Consider the following 19,761-nt stretch of genomic DNA (forward strand, 5'->3'; position numbering starts at 1 on the left):
TCCCAAACTGCTCCAGCACAATCTCTGCCATGGGGTGCAATCCTTCAGGCACAGACAGCTCCAGTGTGGGTCCTCCATGGAGTCACAAGTTGGGCCAGCAAAGTTATTCCAGTGTAGGCTCCTCTTTTCATGGGTCCACAGGTTCTGGCAGAAGCCTCCTCCTGCATAGATTTTCCATGTGGTTACAGTTTCCCTGAGGCATCCACCTTTTCCAAAATCATCCCCTCCACAGGCTGCAGAAGGATCTCTGCTCCACCATGGACTTCCACAGGCTGAAGGGGCACAGCTGCCTCACCACAGTCTGTGCACGGGCTCCAGGGGAATCTCTGCTCCGGAGCCTGGAGTACCTTGTCCTCTCCTTCTCCACTGACCCTGCTGTCTGCAGGGCTGTTGCTCTCACATATCCTTCTGCAATCTGCCCTTGTACAGTAGTTTTTTTCCTTTTCTTAGCCATGCTACCCCACAGTCCACCACTGATGGGCTCAACCTTGGCCAGTGGTGGGTCCACTCTGGAGCCAGCTGGCATTGGCTCTGTAGGACACCAGAGAAGCTTCTGGCAGCTTCTCACAGAAGCCATCCATGCAGCCCCACACCCCCCCACTACCAAAGCCTTGCCATGGAAACCCAACACATCTCTGAATGGAAAACATCATCTGATCCCTTTTCTAGGTTTGTTTTCCTTCAGTCCACATCCATTTGCAAAACATGTACAGTGACTGACCATCTGCTTCACCTCAGAGCTGAAGGGAGTCTACAGCCCTGTCCATCTCTGTTCCCAACCAGTCCCCAAATCCAAATGCCTGCTGCATTACCAGTTTTGGCACCCTTACCAGTGTGATTATTCAGCATGTGGTTTCCTTCCACACACATCCTGCACACATCTTCCTGTGGAATTAAACTCAGGCCTGCATAGCTGCTCCAATATCTGCAATACCTGGAGCCAGAGAATGCAGTCCTACTGGTCCTGGTATCTGTAGGCTTCTTTGGAGTTAGCAAGTTTCTTTGTAGTCACAGGCCTCTTGCTCTCCACCAGATCCCAACCCAGTAATCTTTCAGAGACAACAAAAACCTCTAATGCCCAAGTTTCAAATACGCTTTCTTTAATATTTTGCTACATCCTTTTCTCTTTTATAGATAAAAAAGAGTATTTCCATTCCTCCCTCACTCACAGACTGCAATATTAATTATGATCTTTTCAACTATCTACTTTTGTCAAAGACATACCCAAAGATCACAAGCAACACCATACCATAAAGTACAAAATCAAGCACTGATGGCCAAAAGCACTTTCTCATCCTACCAAAGTGATGTCTGGCCAGAGATAAGAGAGACTGAAGAGCAGCTAATTCTATATTGTATCTAATGCTAGCCTAGATTCACTTTGCCAGAGACATTGGTTTTATATAATATTACATGCATGAATATATCAAAGTCTTTCCTAGAGTGCTTCCAAGATAACTGGCATTATTCTGCTATCATTACTAGGGCTCCAATCCCAAGCTCTACATGCTGGGTTGATGGCATGGAGAATCATAGCTGCAGCCTTAAGAATCACAGAATCACAGAAAGGGACCTTAAAGATCATCTCCCTCCAACCCACCTACCATGGGCAGGGATATCTTTCAATACACCAGGTCACTCAGTGCTCCATCCAGCCTGGCCTTGAACACTTCCAGGGATGGGGCATCCACAGCTCTGGGCAACCTGTTCCAGTGCCTCAGCACCCACACAGCAGAAAACTTCCTCCTAATATCTAATCCAAACCAACTGTCTTTTTGTTTGAATCCATTCATCCTTGTCCTGCCACTTACACACGATAAAATGTCCCTCTCCATCTTTCTTGTATTCTCCCTTCAGGTACTGGAAGGCTGCAATTAGATCACCCTGAAGCCTTCTCTTCTCTTCCCTTGGATGAACAATTCCAGTTCTCTCAGGCTTTTGTTGTACTAGAGATGCTCCATCCCTCTAATCATCTTGGTGGCCTCCTCTGGACTCTCTCCAACATATCCATGTCCTTCCTGTGCTGAGGACGCCAGGGCTGGATGCAGCACTGCAGGTGAGGTCTCACAAGAGCAGAGGAGCGGGGCAGAATCCCTTCCCTAGCCCTGCTGGCCATGCTGCCTTTGATGCAGCCCAGGATGTGTTTGACTTTCTGGGCTGCAAGCTCACATTGACAGCTCATGCCCAGCCTCTCATCCAGCAGAATCCTCAGTACTCATTGCCCCAACAAAGTATTCCACGTGTCTGCTGCACATCTACTCTTCCAGGACTTACAAATCATGCTGCTCTTCTGCAACCTGACAACTCTTTTTGTCTGTGAAACTGACACAGGAATATAAAGCGATCTTGATTGATGAGAAAGGGGACTGTGGAGGGAAAGGGACAACAGAGCTATTCTTCAGGAATAAAATTAACACTACAGCCAACTTACCTCTGCTTCACAATTTTTAGAGCTCACCAACTCTGGTAAAAAAAAACAACCAACCAAACAAAAACCAACCCAAAACCCAAATCCATATTTTAATCTCACTGTTTATGCTTAATCGCTGCATTTTATGATACAAAGAGCAAGCTAACCACAGCGCTATGCTACCATGAGCATGGACAGCAAAGTTAACAGCCTTGGACTGTTGCTAAAATTATTTAGAAACTGCTTCCCCACATCAAATTTCCAGCTAATTCTGTGTCTTTTCTTACACCTTTCCTTCCCCTTTGCACACAAGCTAGCAAATTCAGAACAGCAGCTGAACTGCCAAGAGAAATGGGGGATTTCAAATTGAAATCAAAGAGCAGAATCTCAATCAATTTCTTATGCCCTTGTCAGCATGTGGTATGGGCAGCTGTGGAGAGAGAATTGCTTAGCCTGGTGAAAAGAAGAAGGAACTTGTGTTTATTTGCATTCCTTCAGCTCGGACTGTGGCTTTTGGGGGCACTGGCTATTAATTTAAGATGCTCAACTCCATTTTGACAGTTTTGAACTGTCTCTACAGTTTCAAGTAAGAGCATGATCTCTATAAAAACCAGCTGCAAGTAAGGTGGTATCAATCTGGCTGGCTAATAAGATGAGAGGATGAAAGGAGAAAGAAGAGGAGCACCTTTGAAGGGTCACACACACACAGATTTCCTTTGGACGAGCAGCACATGCCAATGAATGAGCAAAAATCCCTCCCACTGGATTGCACGGGGGACCCAACAGTACAAAGCCTGAGGATATCCTTAATGAGACTTGCTTATGCTTCACACTACAGTGAAGCAGCTTTTGGGTACAACAGGGTGGTCACAAACTGTACAGAAGCAGTCCAGCCTTTTGGGGGACCTCATTGTCAAACAAGGCACTGGCTGATTAAGTCACAAGAAACAACTTTGTGTCAATAAAACCGACTCAAGACTGAACCCGTGTCAAGAAACAAAACCCCTGGCACTACCTGAGACAGCTGCCCACCAAAGCAAGCTCCATCACAAAACCAAACACCATCGAACCCTTCTGCAAGGGCTGGGCTGTGCGGCAATGCACGGGAGGGCATTTCACTGGGCAATAGCACCACCTGGTGACTCCTGGGGCTACGGGATGAGGGAACCGAGTCCACTTGGCCATGCTGAGAGAGGAGAGGAGGAGGAAGGGACACTGACTCAAGTGCTCCAGTGAGCTGGGAGCCAAAAGCCTGGGGAAGGAGGGAAAGAAGACAGCAGGATGAACTTACAAGAACTAGAAAGGTGAGACAGACAGAGAGGGAGAGAAGAGTGCCTGAGCACCTTCCCTTGGAATCACAGACATCTCCCACTGCTGGTACCACCTTGAGGAGCCCTGTGTGGCAATGGGTAGTGTGAATGTGGCAAAGGCAGCTTCAAAGGAATGCCCCTATCCCACAATTAATTTATTGTATCAATGAACAAAGAAAGGAAAAACCCCACAAAACCCAAAAAAACTCCACCCCAACCTGCACAATATCAACAATGTTGTATGCTGCAGAGAGGAAATTTTTAGGTCAACTTTTAGGAGACTGTAGCTGTGGGGCTTCATGGAGTCACTATCTTTAAACAAGTATCATACCTCTAATTGCCTTTTACTGACCACTGGATCACAGGATCCTCCTGACCATGGTATAATACAGACCAGAAGATAAACCCACTAAACTCACCCTGACAGGAGCCATGTAAGTGATAAGAAAGTGTGTTACACAATCATAGAATTACAGAAGGGGTTGGGATGAAAGGGACCTTAAAGATCATCTATTTCCATCTCCCTTGCCATGGACAGGGACACTAGACCAAGTTGCTCAAAGTCCCATCCAGCCTGGTCCTGAACACTTGCAGAGATGGGGCATTCACAGCTTCCCTCGGAGACCTCAAACCATGGCATGCTCTCCTACCACCCTAGCTCACCCTAATGACATCTCCCTGCTGCCGGCTTGCTGATTTCCCATCTGAGCTCTTCAGTACAACCTCTCCAATGTTCACCACTTCATTTTTCAGGTGAGGATGAGAAATGGGCCCTAGTTTACCATGGGTCACACTCCCAACACCAATGAAATAGGAACTAAAAGCAAACTTCACAGATCACTCCAGCAAGTCAAACCTCAAACAGCAAGGAGCTAAATAAAGCCAAAATAAATTAAAACTGCAAGTACTGCTTCAATGCCTATGCAATTTTATTCATAGTAATACCTGACTTTTGGCAATTCCAATGGTCAGAATTCATTTTCTAGACAAATTTGGGAGACTTTTTAACATCTGCATGCTGCCATCCCTTTCCTACCTGTTCTATCTCAAAACACACACGCAATCACAAAAATCCACTTGATGTACTATTCCTCCTGCAGAGAAATTCCTATTTAAAGATACAGTAAAAAATGTGTGAATAATATCTACTTAGAAATCCTCATAATTGTCCCTGAAGTTGAAAAATTAGGTAAGGGAAGTAACATACAAGTCACTGTACCTCACATTGTCAGTGATAATGAATTTTGATTGCAGGGGTTTTATCTCTATTGGCCATATGCACACACACCAGCATAACAATTCGGTTAAATATCCTTCATCACCATTGTGCAATGCAGTGATTAGAGAAACTAAATTTAGTTTTCAGACTACATGCATAAATAACCTGAGGTTTTCACAGTTAAGTAAACACATTAAGCAACAGCATCCTGACAAATGTTGTTTTCAAGTACAATTTGCCAGCAAAAATGGGATAAAAAAATTCCGTGTAGTTCTTTCCAAACAAAATTCTTTTCCTAAGTGAACCTTCTCCACATATATTGTAACAGCTGCAACTTTCAAAATACTGATATGATGAGGAGATAATCTTTGACTTGAATTGCTGTTTGACACAAGCTGCTGTTCATACTCCAGCACCCTACCTCTTTTCACTGTCAAATTCTATCATTAGGAGTCATGACTTAGAAATACAGGCGTGTTAGTGCCACTTAGTAAATATGAAAACAAAATAATTTATGTTCCTGTCCCACCATAGAAGATATTAAAAATCTTCCAACTGGTCTGAAATTGATAATCCAATCCAAACACTGTAATTTCACATTGCAGATTGTCAACAAGTACCAACAGTCATTTTCTTTTATTAAATGAAGGCAGTGGCTCTTACACAAGCAACAATATGCCCATCAACCACAGCTTTTAACAAAATGGCCCTTGTGTTCAGCTTGCTATTTCACTAGTATAAAAATTGTCCAGCAATTGCCTGGAAAAACTGTAAAAGGACTCAATTACCTACAAATTTGTCCAACCAAGCTCAATAAACCCTATTCAATTCAATGTTCAGACATACTCCTCCCAATTTGTAACCGTCCCACCTGCAACTTGTTATTGCATTTCATACCAGAGAGGAAGAAAAAAGCCACATAAATTATGAATTCCAACTGAAACACTAGTTGAAAACTTCAGTCCTGGAGACAAGAAAGCCCAATCCCTTCTCCCTTGCAGCAACAGGCAACAGAGAGGAAGAAGGCAGTTTCAGGGGGCAGCTATAAAAACACACATTTCCTCTAACAAACAGGAACCAGCCTCATGGCCATGGATGTTTGCTCCAAATTAGCAGAGCCCTGGTACCGAGTATGTCACCTGCCAACAACCAGAAGCAAGTAACTCTTCCACTGGTCTCTACTGGCCAAGGGCAGCCAGACACCATCAGCCTTGAGCAGGTCAGGAAACACCACAAGGGTGGGACAGGAACTAAGGATTTCATACCTGAATTTACCAGGTATGAAATACCAGAAACTCTGCCTGTGCTCATCAGTTCCTTTTAGCTGATACAACCTGCAAAATCAGCAGCCTCTGGTGACCATCTAAGGTGTGAGCTGGTCTCCTTTATCAGCAGCCTAAAGGCTGCCCAGCTGCTATTGGCACCTGTTTTATGCAAGCTGCTTCTACAATTTGCCAGTCTTTGGAATGCTGCCTCCATCAACCTTCCAGACACAATAAAACAAGTTTCTTCTCCAGGGAGTATCAGGGGAAGGGGACAAGCTGAGAGTTTCTGAAATTTGCCATTATTTGTTATTAACAATTTACTGCAAATTATATGTAGATACTATGTGTCCATGTGGACATTAGGTGGCAACATGAAGGAGACGCCTAAAATCCTTGAAACTGGAGGTTTTCATTTCCTGAATTTATGTGCAGGATGGGAAATGGACAATCAAAAGTTTACCTAAATCTGTGTTAAGAAATGTTTCATCAAACTGTTAGCTTTAATTAACCTCAATTAGTAGTGATTTCATATTCATTCCACCTGTTGTCTGGATGTGACGCTTTCCCTAAGACAGCAAACATCACCACTTATTTTAAACAGCATCATATAAAGACCCACCTGGTGCTTTCCCCTCTATCACTCATGCAAGTAAACAGAAGAGATAACAGCAAGCATGGTATAATAAAACCCAGGACTGAGTTTTTTATCTGTGGATTTACTGTATGCTGCTGTGAAGTTACTAAACCTAAAGCTATCTGCACTGAACAGGCTCATAAACAGGAGAAATTATCAGTGCAAGGCTGTAGCCCTTAAGCAGTTGACTTCTTGAATGTGTTCACCTTCTGTTTGTTTCATCAGGAATGAAATGCAGCAAGTTCTAAAAGCTAGTAACACTAGTGCCATGAAATTCAACTTTTTAGGGAGAGGCCCTCAAGGAAAACCAGGTGTTGTTGCTGTTACTGTTAAGGCACCCTCTTCTCTCCATCACAAAAATAACTAGGAAACCAGTATCTAACTTACAACTAACTTGCAGAAGGAAGTTTTTATTCACCTGATCATTTTTTCTCATCTTCACTCAAAATCTGGGAACCAGAAATGGTCACAAGTATATAGACTTTGCAAATCTCAACTGAAAACACACTGGGAACATTTCAAATTGAATGTTTAACCATGGAGTTTAGTACATTTAAGGACATCTCCTCAAAGGACAAAGGGGTAGAAGGAGTGCATTTCATCTTTCTCTCCAAAGTAGGAAAAGCCACACAGAAGTCTTTCCTCAAGAAAGACTGACTGGACAAACACTTCCAGTGTCACAGCCTGAGTGTTTGGGACTACATGGAACTAACTCCAAAGTTCCCACAGATCCCAGACACAGCAGAACAACAGGCACAGGGATTGGGGAAGACATAGTAACTGGCCAATGAGATCCTACCAAAGCTTCCCTGTGTCACATCTGTGACAGTCTTTTTGACTGGCTGAGAGATACAGCTGAATTTAAAGCAATGCAAGCAACAATTCTGCAGGCTCCACTGGCCAAAAGTGTTTTGAAACACAAATGAAAAAGCACAAAGTCAGGGCTTTAAAATAATTTAAAAGGAAACTGAAGGCAAAAACCAAGGGAGAGGTTGGCGGGGTTTTTTCACCCCATGTTATTATTTCTACTAGCTTTTGTTGGTTTGCTCTGTCTAGCTTTCTGTTTTATTATCCTCAGCTTCTCTTTCCCTTGCTCCTGACTTTACTCCTCTGTGTTCCTCATTCCCTCTCACCAGTCCCCCTACAATGCTCCCCCATGCTCTGCCTTGGTCTCACAATTTCAGTACTCCACCTCCTCCTCCTCCATTATTCTCCATTCCTCCAAATCTCCTCTATGCCAACATCTACACCCCTTTTTCTACTGATCTGCACATCCTTGTAAGTGTTCAATGCCCTGAGCAACGTTGTCTACAGGAACGTGTCCCTGCCCATGCAGGGGGACTGGAATGAGATGATCTTTAACGTCCCTTCCAACCCAAACCATTCTTTGGTCATAAACTATTCCTGAAGAACTTTTTAGGCTGCAGGGCTACCACTCTCCTTCAGGCAATCTCTTCAAATTTGGATTTATGGTGTCAAAGGTTCATTTTCTCTCTGCCTTTTCCCACATCAGCCTAAGGGAGAAGACAAACCTGGCCACAACTTAGGTAGATCTCAGCTATTCTATCTGGCTTTAATGTCAAATGACAGGAATCACTCACAAGCATTTAATCTCAAATACTTAATTTACCTAAACATTTTCTCTTATTCTGCACACAGCAGTGCATTCAGCTGTGCATTAAAGCATATGCTGAGCTTTAAGCATGGGATTCAATTTAGCCCATGCAGCAAAGGCTGAAGGATGTACCCTGATACTGCGCTGAAGAGGGATTACCCAAATGCTCAGAATAAAACATATGCTTAAAGATGCTACTCAGATTAGGGTTTCACTAGCATAATCTTGAATCAAATTTATGTTATCTGGTTTTATCCAACTGCCATTTTTGTCACATAAAACATGGTCCAACTGTCTGTCTAATGCCCTGGCATGCATTAATTCTTTTCAAGCACACTCTACAGGAAAAAAATAAACAAAAATATCCAGGGCAGAAAAAAAATAAATGCCAAAGGACAGAACAATCAATTCTGAAGATTCTTCACATAAACTACACTCTGCTGCTGGAGTCATAACACTTGAAGACAAGGTTTAATTCCCTCACTGACATTTAACCAAACCAAGACAAAAACTAACTTCAACTTTCCTTAGATTTTCCACAAGAGCAATAACATTCAAAAAAGAAAACCGCTGGTGTATGGGATAATGTAGCAAAAAAAAAACCCCATGTTTGTAGCACATTCACAAAATTAATATCCTAAAAGGAAGCTTGTCTACACTGTATTGGAAAGGCTGAAGTCAGCATGGACTATGCACCATGAATAACTTCTGGCCTAAAAGTGCTTGGAGGCTTCCTGTTCATATCAGCTTTAATAAGATATATTTCAAGTGTTGATATTATGATTCTTAAAATAGGCACTTCAATACTTATATTTAGTATGCAAAGGAAAAGGAGAAAAAGATAGATAATGGGCTTCCTATTCAAGAAAGAACATACTCCCTTTCTCATTTCCTAAATCCCTCCAGGAATTAATCAGCTGCGAGATTCATTCACCAAAGTGGAAGTGCACCCTTAAAGGCTTATAGTGGGGTGTATCAGCCAGTGAGAGGTTCCATTTTTTTGTGGTTTGAGGGTTTTTTTATTAAGAGAGATTACCTAAAGCAAACAAAATTATTATTTCCTTCCACAGATAGTAGAAGATGCTCAAAATGAAAAATTGTGACTGTACATTTACCAATACCTCAAATATTTCAGTTGTAATACGCTTCTAAATCCTAAACTGTTGACCACAGTGATAGCATATTTTTACCCCCTTAAATCAAGTAGCTATATATTGAAGTCTCAAGAGTCAAGCTGAACCTTGATGTGATACCACACCATGTTCAAGGAAATGCTCTTTTCAATCAGTTTTTGGCAAGTCTGGTGATTCCCAGTACGGCTTCTCTCTGTTGGCACATACCAGATGTTGACCTAAGGATTCTTTCTTGCCACTGAATTCCCTCACAGAAAGAAATTGGTAGATCTGGAGAACTGACACAACAGCAGTACTGGAGATATCAGTTACCAATTATAAGCATAAGTTAGAGAAGGTTAAAGATCTCCCAGTTGTATCCCACAGATCATCAGTGAGCGTGGAAAGAGATGCAAGTGACTTCAGACATGTTCTGTTGCCCAGAAGCATAGCTTTCCTGATGAACCATGAGACCCTACCAACCCTTAAGTTTTTTTTGCTTCAGAATTAATTGGGCCCCTAATTTAATTTTTTAAAATTAATTTAATTTTAATTTAATTTTAATTAATTTTTAATTTATTTTTTTTTTATTAAACCCACTTTAGGAATTTCTTGTAACTTATTTTGGCTGTGATAGGCTTTAAAGGGAAGGAGAATCTGCCTCAGAGAGCCCCTAACTGTAGGTGAATTCCTGTAAGAGCCTGATATTTATAATTTACAGTTTTTTATAGTCCCCTGCAGGGACTATAGTCCCCTGAGGGGTCCAACCAGGACACCCAATGATGTCTGCAGCATCCTGTCAGTCTGCTGACAAAGGAGGAAACAATAACTCAGGGACACAAAGTATTTAGTGGCTGGATTTCATGCACATGCACTTCCACATGTTGCCCAAATAAGAACATACTCTGGCCAAAACAAAAAGTGAAAAACCGTAACTTCTCTACCCTCGCCTGCAAAAAATATAAAACCCATGCACTAACCAGCATTTCTGTTTAAAAATATCCCGGTGAAAATAAAAAGCATTTGTTCCACTGCCCGTTTTTCAGCTTTCAGCACAGCCTTGAAAGGCCAGAGACTGTAAATCAACCACTGGCATGTGCTTACACAAGGGCTGTACTCCCAGCTGGCCTCCCATCCACCTCCGCTGGCGGCTTTCTAAAGCTTGGCTTTGTCTTTTGGCAGTGGTGGTCAAAACGGCGAGCATTCACGGAAAGGGTGTACAAGATGTTTCAGAAGAAAACTGAAATGTGTCCCTTTCCTGGCATCTTACAAACTGAGATGGAATTTTTAAAATTTCCTTTCACCTTGACCTTGACACCACTACCCAGCCTCTACAAGGTATGTAGTGAGAAGAAAAACAACTCTGTAAGAATAAAAATATCTTTTATTTTGGTTTACTTTGGAAGCACGTGTCCCATGGCAGCTCCAGACACCTTCTGCAGAGTTATATTCACATGAGCTGCCCTTAGCTCACAGTCAGGAGCTAGTGGGGGACATGACAAGGAGCAAAGCACTGAAGGCTTGCTCTGCCCTCTCTAAAAAGCACAGGATGATCCCACTCACTGGCATGATGATCTAACCCATAGGTGTGATTAGCACAGAATGGAGGTAAGACTTGTAGGTAGCTTGTGAGTAGACCAACTCTACCCAGCTTCCAACCTCCTTTCCCAACCCTCTTGGAAGGCACCTCTAACCATGTGTTGGGCACTTGGCTGTACCCAGAAACACCTTGAGAAAAATATGAGCAGAGGAAGTTCCAGACCTTTTGATGGAGACCACAGCTCCAAAAACAGCCCCCACATCAGTAGAGGCTGGTGAGCCACCAAAGTTGAGAAGAAACTCCTTGCCCTGCACTCAATTTTCTGAGGCAGCACCTGAACTGTGGGAGAAGGTGAGGTCAACAGCAGCCAGCTCGAGTGGAAGGTGACCCTGCCCATGGCAGCAGGGTCAACACCAGATGATCTTTAAGGTCCCTTCCAACTCAAACCATTCTATCATTCTTTAACAGTGCAAACCTGCTAAAGCCAACTGTATTCACTTCAGTGTGCCCCTCTGCCTTCCCCTCAAAACCATAGTGCAGGAAATGAGAAAAAAAAAAAGTGCCTGTCCTGATCTTATCTGAACAGAGATGTGGCCAGGAAATCCATGACTAATAGCAGCCCTGGGAGGGTCTAGCAGCCCTGAAGACTGGACAAATGGCATTTGCAAGAAGGAGCAGCAGGGAGGCAAAAGAGCAAGAGCATCAGAGTTATGGCTCCAGCCTCCTGTAAATGCTTCTCTCAACAAGCAATTACCTTGAGAAATTTTAGAAAGAATAGGTCAAGAATACATCTCTCCAGCCTGTATGTGCACTTGCAGTCTGCAGCACCTACACTGCACCCAGCTCAGACACAACCCAACACAAGCAAAATGCACTGGCAGTGTAATTTATGAACACCACCACAGACAAAAGCCCTGCAGACTCAAAGGCCTTTGCCCATGGGCAGCTCAACTGCACTGTAACTGCAACATATCCTATCAATAAATCAAATTATTGCTTTAGAAACAAGTCCTGCCATCAACCAGAGTGTCAGAAAACACACTTAAAATGCAAATTAAAAATAGCCTTTTAATATGGCTTAAGCTAGTTAAAAGGAACCACTTGATGAAAATGAGAGGGTTTTTCTTTTCCCCATGTATTGTTTGCATGCAAAATTTCTGCCCCCTTCACATAGTCTGTCTCAGCAGTACTTCACTGAGTAGGGCTAAAACTGCACTCAACTATACGAAAAAAAAAAAAATAATTTATCACCATTCAACTTCCTTATTTTGGCAGAAAGAAAGAATGTGTTTGTTTTTTTTTTTTTTCCCGTAACTACTGTAAACCAAGAAATTTCCCAATTTTTTGGCCAGAAATCAAAAAGAGCAAGAGGCTGGGGAAATCTAAATATAAAGAGAATTTGAGAGACAGTAAAACTACAGCCTGCATATGATACCTGGGTGATAGTCACTGCATGGACTCATTCAACAGGCAAGTTACAAGCATGGGATGGGAGCTCAGAGCTGGTTATCAGTTGATGGGAGCCCATGAAGTACAGCAACAAGCACCAGCCACAGGGTACTCTTTCACCACCCAGTAGATGATTAGTAACAAGCTTCCCCTTTGAGGCTTTGCTGCTACTGAAATTAAAATCTGCATCAAATTCCTCTTTCTGCTTCTTCAGAAATCCAGTTTGGTTGGGCCGCTGGAAACGAAAGCAGAGTGTGGCCTCCACAATCACCTTTTCCTAGAAGGATGTTCCAGTCTACTCTTCTAAGCAATCCCACACAATATCCTTGGAAGAAACTAATAAAGAAAAAAGTCTTGTAGATACATCAGGAAAAAAAGAGGACCAAGATCAACAAGAAATCCTGAATTCCAAATTATGATAAATTCTTTACCTACATATTTAATGTATATATTGCAAAAAAATTAATTGTAGCCATTTAAATATCTTATAAAATAATATGAAAAGGCTGCTTTAGGCTTCTGAATACACTTTTTTATTGATACAAGAGAACAGACCTTTCTTGCTCGGTGCATAACTGGATTTTTATGCAATATTAACAAACACAATAAAAACAAAATCACCAGTACCAGTCTCCTTTAGTATCTTGTACGTTTCTTTTGACTGGCACTGCAGAGCAATGGAATATGGAAGTGCTGTGTGCTCACATTAAGTGCGTATTTCAGAGTATTCTTCACCAAAGAAGAATATAAAGAAAAAGCATTTCCCAAGAAAATGACGTATATGCAGTTTAGCTAACCATGTGTCTGTCTTTCAGCTCTCCGTGGACTTAAAATTACTGTTCAGTTTTACCTGTAATTTGATGTTTCACTACAATGCAGAAACATAACTGGCTAAGAAAGAGATACAGATGAAAGGGCTCCTTTGATGGAAAGGCTGAAATGATGGACACTTCAAACCAGTGACTTCACAAGACAGACAGGTCACAACTCAAAATTTCTCCCATGACAGAGCTACTTGTTTACCTAATAAAATATGAATGAATGTGTAGGTAATGATGAACCATTAACATGGGGGAAAATTGCTTGGCAGTCTCTGTTCTTCTCTCAGACAAGATACTTTTGTGGACAAAATTATAGAAGGCGCACATTTACTTCATCAGTACATTTTTCCTCTTTTCATGACCCCCTTTGCTCTATTCTCTGTTTTAGGCTACAACACTGCAGCCTGCAGCTCTTGATGCACCCGTGGCTTCTGCACTGTGCAGTGGTACTGTCTTCAGCAGGATGCTTACCTTACCATGGAGGCCACCTTGCACATACCTGGTGAGAAGAAATCTCCTTAACTGCTTCAACCATGCCAGGGGCGCCGTTCTGTTTTTAACAGCAGCTTTCCTATTTGCACTGGGACACGTAGGCCATAAAAGCATTGACTAGGACAGATGTTTAGGCACAAATGAAAAGGTTCCCAGTGATCTGTGTTCAGTATCATAGTGTAATTTCCACAGAGGAAATGTCACTCCTTTTACAAATGCAGGCTCACCAGCTTCAGACAGCATTTTCATGCTAGCAGAACACAGGCCAGCAAGTGACTTCTTAAGAGCAAGAAAACAGAGGCACAAACAGAAGAGTGAAGAAATGAAAGTGTCAGAGAGGGAAGATGTGGGCACTATGTTCAGGAAAAACTTTCTACAGTAAAAGCAGTTAAGCCCTGGGACATAACCCCAGGGAGAAGATCGTGAGTTTTTAAAGACAGAGGAAACATATGTCAGGAATAAGAAGGACTTTAGGGACAAGGGATGACCTCTGACCCTGTTCCAATCCTACCTCCTTTGGTCCTGTGATGCACAGTCACAACACAAAAATGTAATAAACAAAAACAGAAGGAAAGAAATAATGGAGGTCACTTTAGATGGTAGTCAGCAAACCACCTCCCAATGAATGAAGAGTTGTCAAAGATTCCTCAGGAAGTGACAAAGACTAGAAACTTTGCCTTAGTCGTAAACCTGGCAATCTCTTCTGTGGTTGCCACGCACAATTACATCAGGATTTGGCAGGGAGTTGTAAATCACTCCTCCAGCCCACATAAAGAAAATGTTGGGAGCTAAGGCACAGGGCACTCAGCAATTACAGACAGATTAGGAAAGCTGGCAGCTGCACAGCCAGCCACATTTCAGCACTGTAGCATGGCTCAGGAACACAGCAGCTCCCCTACACTTCTCTCTCCTCCAGCCACTCAACAAGGCATCCACATGGAAACACCATGCAAATCAAATGAGAGCTACACTTCATTTCACCACACACACTGAGCTGCAGCTAAAACCTGCTCAGACCCAGAAACGTGGCATCTAACACAGGGACATCTGCTGGGAACAAACAAACTGGACTGAGAGACCAGGAAGAGTCAGGGGTAACAAGACAGGACTTGGAGCAGAGCTCAAGTATTTGCACTCAGGAAGATGAACACCTTTCACATGCAGATACCTCACTGCCCAGCAGCAGTAATTTACTGGAGGAGGTAGTTTAGGAGCAGGATTGAGGACACTTGCATGGCAACATACTAAAGAGAGCTGCTCAACTGTACTTCTGTAGCTCCTACACCTGCGAGGCACTGGACAATTAGGCAGGCATCCTGCTCCTGCTAGCCCACTGGCAAGCTGGAACCATCCCTTCTCAGAGAGCTCTGCAATCAACAAAGCCTTCCTTCCAAACTGACTCACTCGTACCCTCTTCTGCTGCCCCAGATTTCCCCTTTGCCTTTCTCTCACTCGTGTCTCCTTCAATAGCTACAAATCTCATAACCATCAGCTTGTAGTGCACTACTCCTGGCTGCTCCAAATCACTCCCATGACACCTACAGAGAGTTTTAAAAACCCCAAGATACTCTAGAGAAGGAAGAAATGAAATGCAGAGACCCAAACCCCATTTTGTTAGGTTAATGCTAAAAACTAGAGGCCGGGCTCCCTCCTGGCAATGTGGGGTTACATCCAGGAGCCAATAACCTACTCCCCCTCTCCAGTGCAATGGCTCCAGGCCACGCACTGACCCTGGAGTACTGCACTGGCCTGTAGGGCTGGCAATGTGGAACCACAGCTCTGGTTTCTCTATTTCTCTTCATCATCTTCCCATCTAGACCCTCTATAGCCAAATGGGGCTTCAGAGCTTGAGGAGGAGCTGGCTTTGCAAACATTGCACCAGCTGCAATTTTTTCCCATTGGGAAATTCACAATAGGCAGAAACAGCCCAAGCCCAGGCCCTCTGCACACCTTGAAGCCAGAAACTGTCAATGATCCTCCTGTCTGATCCAGAGGTGCAGCCTAGGGCTGTGTTCAGAAGTGGGGATGGATATGGGTTTACAAACCAATTTAATCCATATTTCTAACAAGGATAAGAACTTGTCTTGGGACTAGGACATGCCAAACTTGACTGATTATCAAGGGATCTATGACGTACAATGCAGATTAACCAGGTCCAGGATCTACTGAAAAAAACAACTGTCAAGATTTCTTTTGGTAGATCTGAGAATGTATTTTTGAATTGCCATCTAGCTTTCAAGCAGATCAGAAGATTAATCCCTCCATTTGTTCACACAGACAGGTATGGAGTTTCCCTGCTCTAGAAATGTCTAAACTTCTTGTGAGGATTCATCATCTGAAGGATTCCTCTCTTCTGGGAAAACAGTGTCAATCCCCACAGTAAATGAGACGTCTGTGATCAGAAGTAGAAGGCTTTCTAGGACTATGACCTCTTAAAACAGAAGGAACATCTCACTCATTACTAAGTGACTATAAGTACAGACACATCTCCCTAAGTGCTACCATTGCCACCCCATCATTTTAATGAATCTGCAGAATACTTGCATACTCCTAGTAACACAGAGCTGTTATATTATTATAGGTTTCTTTCCCTGTCTTTAAAAAAAAAAAAAAAAAAAAACACCAAAAAAACCCAATTGCCTTACAAAACCTCCACTAAGTTTTAATGTTACAAAACATCAATAAATTATGGACATGAGGAATCTCATACCACAAGACATTTCATCTCTATAAAATTACAACATTTTCTGCTGGAGAAGAAAACAAGACATCTACGTATTCTACCACAGACTTCTCATGTTTGTACAAACCACATTTATTTTTGTCACTATGCCATTTTAAAAGTTGAAGGCAGGAATTCTAACCAAGAAAGGAGGAATGGTCACTGCCAAATACTTTGGGTTGAATTCTCCAATGCCCTGGCACCACATCCTGGCAAGAACTACTCCAAGGCAAGGTACCCACTCCTGCTGGGCTAAGTGTCAACACAAATCAAAGAGAACTGGAGCGTTTACTTGTGTTTGGTTTTCAAACCTTCAACTCCCTTGGATGGCATGAAAGCAAATTCACTCTAAAACGCCTTCATTCATGCAGCTTCTCTGAGTGCTTATGGGGAGATGTGGGCCTAAAAGCAGCCGAACTTGCACCGGGTAATTTGAGATGTTTGACTTTTAAAAAGAAAGTTGCGTACTGGAGTAATGATGCTCTGCTGGTTACTGTCAGGAGAGGTGGTTCTGCTCTGCAGCAGTGTTTGTGCCAACTTAGTGGGCACGTTTTGCCGGGAAGCTCCCTCGGTGCCGGGCAGAGAAGGGCAGGCGCAGACGAAGTGCAGAGCTAAGCACATTGCTGCTCCAGATGTGAAACGCACGCGCGAGTTCGCCAAAAAAAGCGAAAAAAAAAAAAAAAAAGGCAAAAAAGACGTTCCTGTAAGGAGTCGAGTCAAAGAAGCGCTGCTGAATAAACTAAACAAAGCACCGAGCAGCACGTCGGTGAGACGGGACCGAGCCCCGGGAGGAGCCATCCGACACAGCGTACCGGGGCGGGCAGCGCTGCTGCTTGTCTCCGGGCGGCTCCCCACCGCTGGCACGGGGCTCGGCGTGGCCACCGCCGTCTGTGACGAGCCCCCAGGGTGGGCAGCAAACCCCCTTCCCCCCCAGGTACCTTCGGGGTTCTGGCACCAAAGGGCGACCTCCGCGGAGCCACCGCCCTCGGGGAGGATGGCTCTGCGCCGGCAAACCCCCCCTGCCTGGGGAGCGCTGGGGGAGACCCCCAAAAGAGAGCCACTCACCACCTCCCCCAGCCCGCTACGCCCTTCTCACTTTTAAAAAGTTGAGAAACAAGACAAAAGCAACAAGCCCCGATGGAGGCCGGTGCGCGGCTGCCAAGTTTCAGAGTGGAGGAATTTTCTGCGGCCGAGCCCCCCGCCCCGCCCGGGACCGCCAGACGCGGCGCCCCCCGGGAAGCGGGACAGCGAGGCTGGAAGTGTTCCCCGGCTTAGCGAGCACCCCAGTCCCACAGCCCCCACCTGCGAGGCGAGAGAGGAAGGAAAGAAAGGGCGAAGCGACCCCCCGGTCGCCCTTACTCACTCCAAGCAGACACACTTTCAGCTCGCGTATCGCCATCATCTGCCCGGGGCCCGGCCGCTCCGCATCCCCGGCGCGCCGCCGCTCCGCACTGCCCCGCCGAGGCGGCCCGGCCCCGCCGGGGCCGCCCCCGCCGCCGGTCACATGCGCCCGGCTCCGCCTCGCTGCTGCCCCCCGCTCCCAGCGCCGCCAGACCCGGCCGGGAGCGGGCACGGGGCGCTCCGGGGCTGCGACCGCGCCCTGGGCTGAGCCCCGGGGCGGGCCGGTGAGCGGGGGCAGCACAGAATCGTTAGAGATGGAAGGGAGCTCTGGAGACCGTCTGGTCCAACACCCCTGCCAAGGCAGGGTCACCTGGAGCAGGTTACACAGGAACACATCCAGGTGGGGTTTGAATGTCTCCGAAGAGGGAGACTCCATGAACTCTCTGGACAGCTTATTCCACTGCTCTGCCACCCTCAGTGTGAAGTTCTTCCTCGTGTTGAGGTGTTTCAGTTTATGGCCATTGCTCCTCATCCTGTCACTGGGAACGACTAAAAGAGTCTGACACCATCCTCTTGGCACCCTCCTTTGAGATACTTATGTGTAGTAAAGAGATCCCCTTCAGTCTTTTCTGAGGCCCAGAGTCTCTCCTCATAAGAGAGATGCTCCAGACTCCTAATAATCTTTGTGTCCCTTCGCTCGACCCCCTCCTGGAGTTCCTTGTCTTTCTTGTACTGCAGGGTAAATATTTACTATTGTGGGAAAAACAGTCTGTGAGAGACGGCATCCTGCAGGGGGCTGTGCATATGCTTAGTCCTACACACCATGTGCTGGACCAGGCACGGGATGGGGACCGTTCCGGTTGTGAACCATCTGAATCCATCTCCTTTTTCTTTTCTTTTTTTTCTTTTTTCTTTTTTAAGCTTTTCCTGCTATGTGCAGAAATAATTGAAAATGGTAACTCCATTTTTTAACCAATCCTGGTAATACACACCCAATTTGGATTGAAATAGTCAACCTCAGGTTAGTGGTAGGGTTGCAGCCCACACATCACATACCAAATTTAAGTTAAACTCATCAGCTTAAGGCTAGTCTCCTGAAATCAATGAAGAAATAGTCATAACCACTCTGCTCTTGGTATACAAGGTTCTAGAATTTATGGAGAAGGATTGCACACAATAACCCCAAGAAGGCAGAACAGCATCATCCATCAGATATTTTAAATCAGAGCCTCTCTGTTCTGCTTACTGTTTTATTTTGGCTTCTTTTTTTTTTTTTCCTGCAGTAATTTATTGGGTAAAATTGCTAAAGGGAATTGAAGAAAATCTTGATTAGTCATTGTGAGATTACTGCCAGGTCATTAGATGTTTCTTGGCAATAAACTGTTGTGGCATTCATTATAACACTAATTAGTTCCACACGGAGCCATGCACTCACACCAATAAGCTGGATGGAGATGTTTGCCCACTTCCAGAGATCCCAAATCCTAGGCCAAGGAAATGCCGGGAGCAGAGCAGTTGCTATCCCCATGGAGGAAAGCACAAAGTCTTGCTAGCAAAGTATTCACAGCCTGTCAGGAGAGAGATTATCAAAAGAGAGAGATCAAAGGAGCGGCTCATCAGAGAGATGTTTTTGATTTAATTAAGCTTTTTCCTTTTTTTTTTTTAAGGAGAATTTAGCAGAAAAACAAAACACAACAGGTTTTTTAGACAACCAGTAAAGAATATTGCAAGGATTCTGGCTGCTCATTGCCTTTCCATAAGAATGCATTATACACTAAAGTATTTCAATAAGCACATGGGATACACTCCCTGATGTGGAAAAACTACAGTT

At 44.2% G+C, this 19,761-nt stretch overlaps 1 protein-coding gene across 1 annotated transcript in view; it reads right to left on the minus strand.

The window, feature by feature from the left end:
- The window catches only part of RAB31 (RAB31, member RAS oncogene family), a 61,488-nt gene extending 43,466 nt beyond the window's left edge, over nt 1-18,022 (minus strand). The window contains exon 1 of the mRNA XM_053960840.1: nt 17,953-18,022. Coding sequence (XP_053816815.1) covers nt 17,953-17,991 — 39 coding nt within the window. The 5' untranslated portion in view covers nt 17,992-18,022. The remainder of the gene's footprint in view (nt 1-17,952) is intronic.
- Between the last annotated feature and the right edge of the window lie 1,739 nt (nt 18,023-19,761).

The sequence above is a fragment of the Vidua chalybeata genome, chromosome 1, assembly GCF_026979565.1.
Source record: "Vidua chalybeata isolate OUT-0048 chromosome 1, bVidCha1 merged haplotype, whole genome shotgun sequence".
NCBI lineage: Eukaryota > Metazoa > Chordata > Aves > Passeriformes > Viduidae > Vidua > Vidua chalybeata.